Genomic DNA, 12,671 nt, shown 5'->3' on the forward strand with positions numbered 1-12,671 from the left:
GGTGATGGACGCACAACTCTATGAATATACTAAAGAGCTGCATACTTTAAATAGGTGAATTGTATGGTATGTGAATATATACCCATAAAGCTGTTATGAAAAAAGGGTACAGTGAGGGCCACACAAAACTTATCTGCCAGGCTGCCAACTTCAAGTCCTCATATTAAGGCTTGATCAAATGCATAGCAGGTCTGGAAGGGGCTGGTCCAACCCAAATTCTTAGGAAACCAGAGAAGAGGGTGCTCTGCTAGTTCTAAAGTCACATGACTTTTCAGTGGCTGAGCCAGGGCCAGAACTTGTCTCTTGACCTTGACCTCTAGGCCATGCTACCTCTATCCAAAGCCTAGGTTTCAGGGCATAGCCAGGAAGGGACTGTGAGAAGTCAACATCAGGAACAGCTGGATATACTCTCTTTCTTTTGCTACATTTTACAAAGGTCCCTCGAAGACTTCTTGAGAAAGGGATAAAATATGGTAAAAAGGAATCCTCTTTAAGGGAAGAGACAAACATAGTGCTTCCCTGAGTGCTAAGTTTTCTGTATAGCATGGGAGGGTGTGTGTGTTTTAGATTCACTTACTCTGTATGTTTCTGATTCATTTACACTTAGCTCATCAATATGTTGTTTGTGCAAGAAACTTTTGATGTCCAAGAAAACCTCTGGGCCTCCTGAGGTTTTTTTTTTTTTGAACCAGAGAACTGAACTTTGCCAAGAGTAAATGGAACTCAGATATCAAAGGTCTGAGTTCAGTTTTCATTGAATACAAAGGGTGAGTGGATTCTGAACTGAGCCAAATGCATTCTCCCACCCTTAATTTACAGTACATTGTTTTGGCAGACTCTACAATCCTGAAAGTTGGCTTTTCTTCTCTGATTCCTTTCTAGGGTGTAACCACAAGCCTATCTTTCAGTTAACTTTACAGAAAATAAGACCATATTATAACAATTTATGAGAGCCTCACTCATCACTGTTCCTATAACTATCAATTTTATTAGCACAAATTGAAATGTTTGAAAAGGTTAAAACCATCCTCTGAAGTTTGTAATTTTGTTTGAGAACTTACAGGAATCTCTCTTTTCTCAGTCCTCTCATCTGGGTGTTTACGAAAAAGGATGTCGCCCTTTGCCGCAATCCTTGGTCCGGGCATCAACCAGTTATCAAGTTGAATATTGAAGGACTACTATTACTTGTGGTGCTCGGATTTGAAGGATGGAACAGGCTCCCCATTCCCTCTTCAAAGGTGAAAGGCTCAGAGAAATGATTAGTACTTTGAATTTCTTTTAAATTAAAAAATAAATCTCAAAAAACACAAAGAAGCAGAGCAAAACTAAGATCATCCCAAATTCTGCCAACTTGAGATAAGCATTATTAATATTTTGTGGATCGTTTTCTTTTTATTCTAAAAAATAAATCTATATCAGTATAGACATATTTATATAAGATTATAAAAATGGGATATTACATTGTTTTACCACCTATCAATACTTGTTCCATTTCTTAGTTTAAGATTATCAATATTAATACAATGATATCTACTTCATGCATAAAATCCAGTTGTATAGATGAAACATAATTTACTTAAATGATTCAGCAAGGAGTCTTTTGATTGCAAGTGACAGAAAATCCATATCAAACTGACTTAAACACAAAAGGAAATTTTTTGGCTGACATCTGAAAAGTCTAGTGGGAGATCTGGTTTAAGGCATGGCACGATTCAGGGATCAAATGATGTTATGAGGTTTCCGCTTCTCTTTCTCTTTGCTCTGTCTTCTGCTGCTTTGGTGCCATCCACATGCTGCACGTAGAGGCAGCAGTTCCAGAGTGGATACATCCAGGTTTTTGCCTGGCAAAGGTGAACAAGGCTCTCTTCCAGCACTCACCATGGAAATTTTGTTGCACTGGTCCCAAAGCAATTTCTGAGCCTATCACTGTGGCTTGTGCCTGGAATCCAAGTGTTTCACCAAATAACACAGACTGAGAATGAGAGAGGGAGGGATGGAAGAAAAGATGGGTCCTTAGAGGGAAATAGGAGGAGGGTTACCAGAAGAATAATGGATGAATGTTGTGTGGCCAAAATAACAGTTCTGCAATGCATACTCTTGGACATTTCGAAGTCATTTTGTATTGTTTCCTAGGGCTTTTGTAAAAAACTACCACAAACTAGGTGGCTCAAACAGAAATTTATTGTCTCACAGCTCTGGAGGCTGGAAGTCCAAGATCAGGGTATCCTCAGTGTTGGTTCCTTCTGAGGGCCAGGATGGAAAATCTGTTTCATGTCTCTCTCCTAGCTTCTGGTGGTTTGCTGGCAGCCTTTGGAGTTCTTTGGCTTGTAGATGCATTGCCCTGATTTTTGTTTTCATCTTCACATGGCATTTTCTCTGTGTCCAAATTCCCTCTTTTTATAAGGACATCAGTAATTTGGATTAGGGGTCCACTCTGCCCCAGTACAACCTTATCTTTACTAATTACATCTACAACAACCCTATTTCCAAATAGTGTCACATTTTGAGGTATAGGGGGTTGAGGCTTCAACATATGAATTTTGGGAGGACACAGTTCAACCCATAACATGTTTCCACACAATGTTTCTGGCTACATTTAAAACCCATCCAGTCTGAGTTTGAATGATGAATCCCATTGCCTCCCGCTTTCCACTGTGTAAACTAGGAGGTTGGATGAGGTGACCTCTAGGGTCCCTTCTTATAACTTAGTGATGATTAAGTGGTTGGGGGCTAGGAATCCATCCTGCTGCCTGAATGTATACAACACTCCAACCACTTACTAGCTTGCGGACTTTGGGCAAGTGACTCAACCACTGTAAATCTGTCTCCTCAACCAGTAAAATGAGGATTACAGTCGTTTGCTCATTGGGTTGTTGTGGGCTAGGCACACAGCACTCAGTAAATGTTAGTGTAACTGTTCCACCTCTTCAAACATGTGAGGACTGCAGAGATAGGAGAAGAGCCTGACAGAACCTCAGTGTTCTCACCCTCTGCTGATAATTCGGCTCAATAATTTCTCCCTGAGGTTCTCCTGAAAGAAATTCAAGAAGGGGAGGGATGCTTTGTTATCCTGAAAACAGAAATTCAAATCCAGTTCAGAGAACACAAAGTATTTCTCTTTCTCGCCTAAAGCCAGATGCGATAAATCTTGAGCAGCCTCCTCCTAGGCGATGTGATTACGAAATACCTGTTCCCTTTAGGTCCCACTTATCTGTCTCTCAGACATCTCCTTTTTTTTTTGTACAACTTGATCTTGCCCACCATCTTTTAGATGTGGGCTGGAACCAGTCATTATATTTACATTCTTTTTTTTTTGGCTCCATAAATTTGGGGAAATGAAGCAGACGGTCTGCTGCTTTACAAGGCGCCACATCTTTTAGTTCTTTTATACTTTTTCTACAGGGTCTAATTTAGCTTGTCTAAATGCTGACTGAATAACAACTAGAACTCTAAGCTCTTGCAGGCAGCATAACTTACTTGTGATACAGGTGTATCAGGGGTTCACCAAGGTCAAAGCAAGAGGTGCAGATCGCTTTTAAAAATGTGGTCACTTTCGGGGCTTCCCTGGTGGCGTAGTGGTTGAGAGTCTGCCTGCCGATGCAGGGGACACGGGTTCGTGCCCCGGTCCGGGAGGATCCCACATGCCGCGGAGCAGCTGGGCCCGTGAGCCATGGCCGCTGAGCCTGCGCGTCCGGAGCCTGCGCGTCCGGAGCCTGTGCTCCGCAACGGGAGAGGCCACAACAGTGAGAGGCCTGCGTACCGCAAAAAATAAATAAATAAAAATGTGGTCACTTTCATTTAGCAAATATTTCTGAAGTGCTGACTGTTCTGGGAGCTGTTCTAAGCACCAGGTCATAACAATGAACAAGAGAGCGACCATCCCTACCCTTGAGTACTGCACATTCTGGGGACATTCACTGATGCAGAAAATATGTAATGAGAACTTACTGCATGTCAGGTATTGTTCATCATTAAACAACACAGATACCATTCCTGCACTGATGGCTATGGTGTGTGTGTGTGTGTGTGTGTGTGTGTGTGTGTGTGTAAAGTAGGGGGCAGAATACAATACATATAAATACATTTTTTAAATCATATTAAATGATAATAAGTGCTACAGAAAAAAACTGAGCAGGTTAAGGGGGATTAGGAATGTTGGGGGTGGTTTACAATTTTAAATAGGGTGGTCAGGGTAGGTCTGTTGAGAAGGTGATACTTGAGCAAAGATTAGAAGGCAAGAGGAGGGAAAGGTGAGGAAGGGACCCTGAATTTGGGGGGAAGAGCAAGTCCAAGGGCCCTGGGGCATGAGTGTGCCTGGCTTTTTCAAGGAAAGCAAGGAGGTCAGATTCACTGGAGCAGAGCGATCAGTGTGAGAACAGCAGGAAATGGTTAGGGGCAAATCAAGCAGAGATTTTAGCCTGAGTGAAATGAGGAACCATCAGAAAGTGCTAAGCAGAGCAGGGACGAGATCTCAGACTTCAAAGGACTGAGCTGGCTGCTGTGTTTAGACTAGACTGTGCAGGTGCCCCTGGCATTAGGGAAGCCTGAGTAATCAATCCCAAGGGTGAGAAGGTAGTGACGCAGACCTAGAGGGGGAACAGGTGTGGGTAGTGAGGAGCGGTTGGATTAGGGATCTGTTTTGAAGACATGGCCGACACGATTTTCTGACAGACTGGACGTGGGGTGTAAAAGAGGCAGGGATGACTCCAGGATCTAGCCACTGATTGTTTGGTGGAGCACAGTTTTGTTTTGGTGCATTGGGCCAGGAGTGCCGTTCGGACATTGTAAGTCTGAGGAGCCTATTGGCTATCCAAGTGGAGTGTGCAGCGGGATTTCGCCTGTATAAGTGATCTGGGGGATATAGTAAAGCTTCAGGAAGTGAGGTCGTGCTGAGGTACTTCCAGAACCGGCCACGTCCTCCTAAAAGCTAGAACATCCCTGAAGGGCAGCTCATCGCGCCGCAGCCCCTTCAGCCGACAAAGCCCTTCTTTTTCCTCCTTGGGGAATGGCGAGAAGAATGAACAGAACTGACGCGCCGCGGCACAGCCTCCACCCTCTCGCTAGCCGCAAGGAAAGACGCGATGCGGGTTGGGATGGGAACGCAGACGGGTCCCGGGGGGTGGGGCGGTCTGGAGGGCGGGTGGGCGGGTGCCTGAGGGTGGGCGGGGCCGCGGCGCGGGCGTACGTCACAGAGGCGGGCGAAGCCGGCCTCCTTTCCTCTCGCAGGTCCACGGGAGATCAGCTGGTCTGCGCTGCTGTGACGTGGGCCGGGGTACGTCACCACCGAATGGCAGCCTCCAGAAAGGCACCGCGAGTAAGGTGAGGGCACTCTGCCGCGGAGCCGGTGTCCGGGCAGCGCGCGCCACCCCCGGCCCCGAGCGCGCATGTTGCACTCTGGAGGGCAGGGACGAGCGGGTGAGGAGCGGTGGGCTGCCCACCGCAGTCGGGCGCCGGCCGGGGCTGACCGGAGCCCCGCGAGCGAGGCCACGGGGAGGGAGCCATGCAGCCGGGCAAGTTCCGGTTCGTTTCCGGCGGGGTCGCGGGCATCCCCGGGCAGCCCGAGCCGGGTCCCCGGACAAGTGTGTGTGCGGAGCTGCGGCGCTCGGCCTGAGGGGGCGGTGGCCATCGCAGTCCCCTCCCCGGCCCGGCCAGAGGCCCCGCTGTGGCAGGAAGTTGACCCCTCCTGGCCCCTCCCGGGGTTCGGGGAGGCGGGCGAGCCCGTGCCCTCGCCCCTCTACCCTGGGAATCTAATTCTCAAATTACAGTATGACAGTATGACACCTTCAGTTCGTCTTCCTGATCTGTCACCGCCACTAGGATCGGCAGCCGCGGCCCTTCCCACCTAGATGGTTTCAGAGGCTGTGTACGGGAATACTTGGGCATAATCTCCAGGAAAATCCCACCAGTAACCTGCCCTGGGTTCTCCCTGGATTCAGGGAGGTGAGAAGGATAATCCTCTGGTTTCACATTAAACGGCTTTCAGCCTGTGCTTCCGCCACAACCAGGGTATACTTAACCAGAGCAGCTGACAAAATGGGAGACTGAGAGATACGTTGAGATGTCACAAAGGCCAGAAGCCAAACTCCCTGGCAATCCACACGGGATCAGCTGTCCTCTGAACAGTTGCAACTTGAATGAAGAGGCTGGACAGCATGACCAGACTCACTTGCTGAACACAGACCATGGCTTGTGCTTGTGTTTGTGAGTGGACAGATCCCAAGCTGACCTTGACTTGGACTTGGCCTTGCCACAGCGTGTTGGGGATGAGTAGAGGACCTGCCCGCTCGGTGGAAGGGTGTCTGATGTGCGGCTAACCTGCATGGGGAAGGAGCTGCCTATGTGTTAAGTGCTGGAAGTGGGGTCAGGCAAGTGGATAATGAGTTCTCTTTCTAGAAACTTAGAGGCCGAGAAGTAGCCTTTGAGGACCAAGTTGGTCTTTGCTGGATTCATAGAATCACAACATTTTAAGGGTAGAAGGGTCTTTCAGTATCAGCTGAGAGAGCCTCCTTACCTCACACAAGAGGCAATTGAGAGGCTGAGAGAAGGGAGGCCATTTGCCCCAGGCACCTCCCCTAATGGCAGAATTTGAGTGCCATTCAGTGTAAACATGACTTAGTTTAGGTGATGGAAACTAAACTCAAATGGACTTAGGTAAGGGGGTGAGCTGGCTTCTAGTGCAGCTGAGTCCACGAGACCACACTGGCATCAGACTTGGCTTCTCTCTTACACCTCTTGGCTCTGATTTCTTCAGTGTTGGCTTCATTCTCAGGCAGACTTTCTCCTTTGGCAGGTTATGACAGTTCTAGTCTGACAACCCCCGCAGAAATAGAGCCCTTTTACCCAATGGTTGGAGCAGAAATTCCAGATCTGATCCTCGCTGGACTGATTTGATCCTAATGTCCATCCCAGAACCGATCATTGTGATTTGGAGGGGTGGATTGAGCAGGTCTGGGTCCCAGTACTTGGTGGGTGAATGGGTGAGGCTCATTCCAACTCTGTGGACTGAAAGTGGAGAAGAGACGTTCTCAGAAAGAAAACCTAGGTGCTCTGATCAAAAGAAGGAGGGTTGGATTCTGGGTAGGCAAAATAACATTGCCCACTTCTTCATCCTAGAACTTGTTCCATTCTCCCCTTGTCTCACCTCACAGGGCATGATTGAGCATTTTGGTCCTTGTTTTGCCCCATCCTGAATGATATCCATGTATAATTCTCATCATGGACTGGGGGAAGGGTGAGGGTAACAACACTGCAGGGAGTTCTTTAAAAAGAGAGAGGGAGAAAAATGTGCCATAACCATCTTATAAAAAGATTGAACAGGAAGTTCTCTGCATGCTTCTTTCTTCTTACCCATCTCATGACACATCATGACACTGAGAAGGTGTAGACTGAAGAAGTCCTGGGCAGGAGAAGAGCACTGAGCTGGAGGTTGGAAGGCCTGGACTCCAGTTCTAGCTGTGTCATCCTATAGCCCCGAGGCCTTGAGCAAATTGTGTGATCTCTGTTTCTCAGTTTCTTTCTAGAGGGGGGAGCTGAGCTGGATCATCTCTGAGGTATATTCTAGCTCTAACATTTAATGATAGCCTTGCTTTGACTGAGAGTCTGAGAATGTGTCTGTCCAAGTAAGTGAAGGGTAGATGGATCTTGGACTCTACAGAGACCAGGGTATGACAGGAGCATGACCATTTTAATGTTTAGCTGCTTTGTGGCTCCTTTGATCCTTACAGGCAGGTGGAGGTGGTGATGCTGACAGAGAGAGCTTAAACTCAAGTTCTCTGTGAGCATCAGCTGTCAGACCTGATTTCTGGTCTTGGCTTTGCAGCTCCTGATGTGTATGGCCTGTGGCAAGTTATCTTTGTTTCTTCTCTTGTGAAGTGAATGAATAGGGCTACTTCTGAATAACCTCCCTCCAGCTCTCTTGTCCTGTGTCTGAACCAGTCACTGGCACCAGTTAAATTTGAATAGAGAAATTGACTTCCTTGTTTCACCATCTTGTAAATGTGCCTATGAAGTCAAGGGAGATCAGGTGAGAATGTGACTTGTATCGCTGTCCGAGAAAAGGTTTCTTACTTTGTAAAATGTAACAGCTTTACTGAGATATAATTCATGTACCACACAATTCACCTATTAAAAAGTACAATTAAGTGGTTTTGAGAATATTCCCAGAGTTGTACAACCATTACCACGGTCAATTTTTAGAACATTTTAATCCTCCACAGAAGAAACCCTGTACACATTGCAGTCACTCCTCATTTCCCCAGCTCCACCGCTGCCCCTAGGCAACCATTAATCTACTTTCTGTCTCTATGGATTTGCCCATTCTGGACACTGAATATGGAATCAAACAATATATGGTCTAATTTGACTGGCTTTTTTCACTTAGCATAAAATGTTTTCCAGGTTTACTGTGATGTAACATGTATCAGTAATTATTCCTTTTTATTGCCAAATAATATTCCATTGTGTGTTGAGACCACTTTTATTTATCCATCAATTGATGGATGTTTGGGTTGTTTCTACTTTTTGGCCATTATGAATAATGCTGCTATGAACATTTGTGTGTAAGCTTTTTTTTTTTCCATTTTGGGCATTTTAACATGGAGACAAAAGTGGTAACAATAGCAAAGCAAAAAAAAATAATAAAAAAGACCAATATTTAACTTTCCCATCACCCAAGTCTCACACTGAAGTTCTATTCCCGTGTCCCCCATAAGCACCACTGAACTAAAAAATCTATTTTAAAGCACCCAAACCAGTCCAGACCCTCTCGAAACCAAGAGCCCCAGCCAGAGCTGTCATCTCTCTTGGGTCCAAGTGAGAGGAGGGTTCCGGGAAAGGCACCTCATAACTCACGCAGCGCAACGCCGGGGACGGGTTTGGGCACAGGGCACTTGGTGGGGAACCGGGGTGGCAGTCACAGCCTCTGTGCTGACACGCAGGGAAGAGGACTTCTTCTGTGATCCCAACTATTTGGTTACACAGCCAAGCAAAGGTGACTAGAGAGTTGGGTTAGCGGAACAGGAACCCGGGCCTCAGAAACAGACCAGGCTGCTTCCAGCAGGATCCAGTGGGGGGAAGGGGGTTGGAATACAGACAGAAGCACAAAGGTGATAAAGGCTGATTGTGTGTAAGCTTTTATGTGGACTTAGTTTTCTTCGGTATGCACTTAGGAGTGGAATTGCTGGGTCATAGGCTAACTCTGTATTTAATCTTTTCAGGAATGCTAGACAATTTTCCAAAGCTATTATACCATTTTACATTCCCACCAGCAATGTCTGGGTGTTCCAATTTTTCCACATCCTTGCCCATACTTGTTACTGTCTGTTTTTTGTTTGTTTGTTTGTTTGTTTTTAATTATAATCTTCCTAGTGGATGTGAAGTGGTATCTCATTGTGGTTTTGATTTGCATTTCCCTAATGAATGATATGTTGAAAATCTTTTCATGTGATTATTGGCCATTTGTATATCTTCTTAGGAGAAATATCTATTAAAGCCTTTGACCATTTAAAAATTGTAGTATTTGTCTTTTTATTTTTGAGTTGTAATAGTTATATACTCTGGATACTAGAATCTTATCATATATATGAGTTGCAAATATTTTCTTATTTTATGGGTTGTCTTTTCACTTTCTTTATGGTATCCTTTGAAGCATAAAAGTCTTTAATTTAGTGAAGTCCAGTCTATTTATTTTTGTTTTGGGGCATGTGCTTTTGGTGTCATATCTAAGAAATCATTGCCTAATTCAAGGTCAGGCAGATTTATGCTTGTGTTTTCTTCTAAAAAAACATTTATGTCTGTGTGATCCATTTTGAGTTAAGTTTTGTATATAGTGTGAGGGTAGATGGTCAGCTTGGTTCTTTTACATGTGAATATCCAGGTGTCCCATCATCATTTGTTGAAGAGACTATAGTTTTCTCCATTGAATGGTACCCTTGTAAAAAATTGGCAGTAAATGTGACGGTTTATTTCTGAATTCCATTTCATTGATCTATAAGTCTATCCTTTGGCCAGTACCACACTGTCTTGATTACTGTAGGTTTATTAGTTTTGAAATCAGGAAGGGTGAATCCTTCAACTTTGTTCTTTTTCATGATTGTTTTGGTTATTCTGGATTCCTTGCATTTCCGTATGAATTTAGGATCTGCCTGTAAATTTCTACATAGAAGCCAGCCAGAATTGGATAGGAATTGCATTGAATCTGTAGATTATTTGGGGGAGTATTGCCATTTTAACAATATTGTCTTCCAACCCATGAACATGGAAAGTCTTTCCATTTATTTAGTTCTTCTTTAATTTCTTTCAAAATGCTTTGTAGTTTTCAGAGTATAGGTTTTTTACCTCTTTTGTTAAATTTATTCCTAGGTATTTATTGGTTTGATGCTGTCATAAATGAACTCTTCTTAATTTCATTTTTGCATTGTCCATTGCAAGTATGTAGAAATACAACAGATTTTTGTATATTGATTTAATATACTGCATTCTTCTTCTTCTTCTTCTTTTTTTGGCCACGTTACATGACATGCAGGATCTTAGTTCCCCAACCAGGGATCGAACCCGTGCCCCTGCAGTGGAAGCGTGGAGTCCTAACCACTGGACCACCAGGGAATGCCCTGTATCCTGCATTCTTGATGAGCTTGTTTGCTAGTTTTGATTTTTTGTGTGGATTCTTTAGGATTTTCTATATTGAAGATAATGCCATTTGCAGTAGAGATAGTTTTACTTCTTTTTTGCTAATCTGGATGGCTTTTGTTTTAGTTTCTTGCCTTATTGCCCTGGATAGGACCTCCAGCACAATCTTGACTAGAGGTAGCAAGAGTGGACATCTCTATTTTGTTCCTGATCTTAGGGAGAAAGCATTCAGCCTTTTGACATTAAGGTTGATGTTAGCCATGGCTTTTGTAGTATTCTTGATCAGACTGAGGAACTTCTCCTTTTCTAGTTTGTTGAGTACTTTCATCATGAAGGGGTGTTGGATTTTGTCAAATGCTTTTTCTGTGTTTATTGAGATGATGATGTAGTTTTTGTTCTTTATTCTATTGACATTGTGTATTACATTAATTTTTATATGTTGAACCAATCTTGAATACCTGGGATAAATTCCACTTGGTGATGGTGTGTGATCCTTTTATATCTTACTGGATTCAGTTTGCTAGTATTTTGTTGAGGATATTTGCATTTATATTTATAAGAAATATTTAGGTACCTTACTTTTTAATGAAAGAATATACGGTTCCCCCAGTAAAGGACACCTCATTCTGTCCAAGGAAATTAAAGTAGCAGCCATCTAAGAGCAGGCCTGGAGTGACTGGTGAAAATGTCTGGCTGTGTGGTGGTCTAAGCACATACAAGTGTGGTAAAATTAAAACTATTTTTAAGTTCATAGCTGAATAAAATCTAAAACCCTTTCTATAGCCAACAACAGGCTCCTTGTTGCCTCTGATCTTGTCTCCTAACCACTTACCTCCCTGTCCTCCAACACACACATCAATACCACACTGGCCTCCTTGCTTTCCTTCAGGTATACCATGCGTTAGGGCCCTTGCACTTGCTGTTCCCCTTTTCTGGAGTGTTCTTCCCCTAGACATCCACATGGCTTCATCCCTCACTTTTTTTTAGGTCTCTGCTAAAATGTCATCTGTTAGTAAAGAGGCCTTGCCTGGCAACCCCATCTAAAATAACCTTTCCTCTTACCTCTCTGACAGTCTTCCCCTTGCCCTGCTTGACTTTTTTTCATAGAACACATACTCACTGCCTGTTAGACTGTTTTCTTGTGTCTGTTGCCTTTCCTCCTATATCCTCCCCTTCTAGGATCCTCCTGCTTTCCCCTGTCCCACCATGTAAACCTCTTGAGGTCAGAGATGTTCTCTGTTTTGTTCACTGTTGTGTCTAGAATAGGGCCTGGATTATAGAAGATTTTCAGTAATTCAGTAAATATTTGTTGACTGAATGGGCTTGAAAGAAAGAGAAATCCTCAGGTGCCAGAAATGTAGGGGAGCTTAAAGCCTGCATGGCATCTGGTAAACAGAGCCTTGAGGGATTATACATGCTGTAGGCCTTCATAGTTGGGGTCCATGGCACCAGACTATCCTTGTATGAGGATAGGATACTTGTATGTAAATCTCCTTGCTGAGAAGTTAAAGTGAAAATTAATCTCAGAAGCAAACAGTAGTGACAGCAGTGCTTGTACAATCCAGGATATATACATATCCTGAGGGATTATACACGCTGTAGGCCTTTGTAGTTGGGGTCCATGGCACCAGACTATCCTTGTATGAGGACAGGATACTTGTATGTAAATCTCCTTGCTAAGAAGTTAAAGTGAAAATTAATCTCAGAAGCAAACAACAGTGACAGTAGTGCTTGTACAATCCAGGATACGTCTCATTCTCATAGATAAAATAGTCTGTGAGTCTATAAGAAAAAGAATGACCCACCAAGAGGGAGCCAGCAGACCGAGCAAACCTGAGAATTACTATTCCAAGACCTTCTAGTGGAGGGTCTGAAATGAATTTTAAAATAAGGGCCCCAAATAATTAAAGCTAAGAGAAGGAATAGAAACCATAGTGAAGGAATATGACACCATGAAGAAAGGACAGGCAAATTTGAAAAATAACCAAATAGAGCTGTACATGTGAAAAATATAGTCATTGCAAATAAAATATTTTTAGACTAGT

The 12,671-nt window shown here is 44.0% G+C and overlaps 1 protein-coding gene across 3 annotated transcripts in view; it reads left to right on the top strand.

Moving 5' to 3' along the window:
* The first annotated feature begins 5,183 nt into the window (after nucleotides 1–5,183).
* Nucleotides 5,184–12,671, top strand: part of XPNPEP1 (X-prolyl aminopeptidase 1) — a 54,320-nt gene continuing 46,832 nt past the window's right edge. Inside the window, exon 1 of one of the 3 annotated variants that reach the window (XM_079899489.1) lies at nucleotides 5,184–5,319. In XM_079899489.1, coding sequence (XP_079755615.1) covers nucleotides 5,288–5,319 — 32 coding nt within the window. In that variant the 5' untranslated portion in view covers nucleotides 5,184–5,287. Of the gene's footprint in view, nucleotides 5,320–5,880; nucleotides 5,941–12,671 lie in introns of those variants that run through there. The other 2 variants (XM_079899490.1, XM_079899492.1) reach the window with 2 other exon arrangements.

The sequence above is a fragment of the Stenella coeruleoalba genome (assembly GCF_951394435.1).
Source record: "Stenella coeruleoalba genome assembly, chromosome: 16".
In the NCBI taxonomy this organism is placed as follows: Eukaryota; Metazoa; Chordata; class Mammalia; order Artiodactyla; family Delphinidae; genus Stenella; species Stenella coeruleoalba.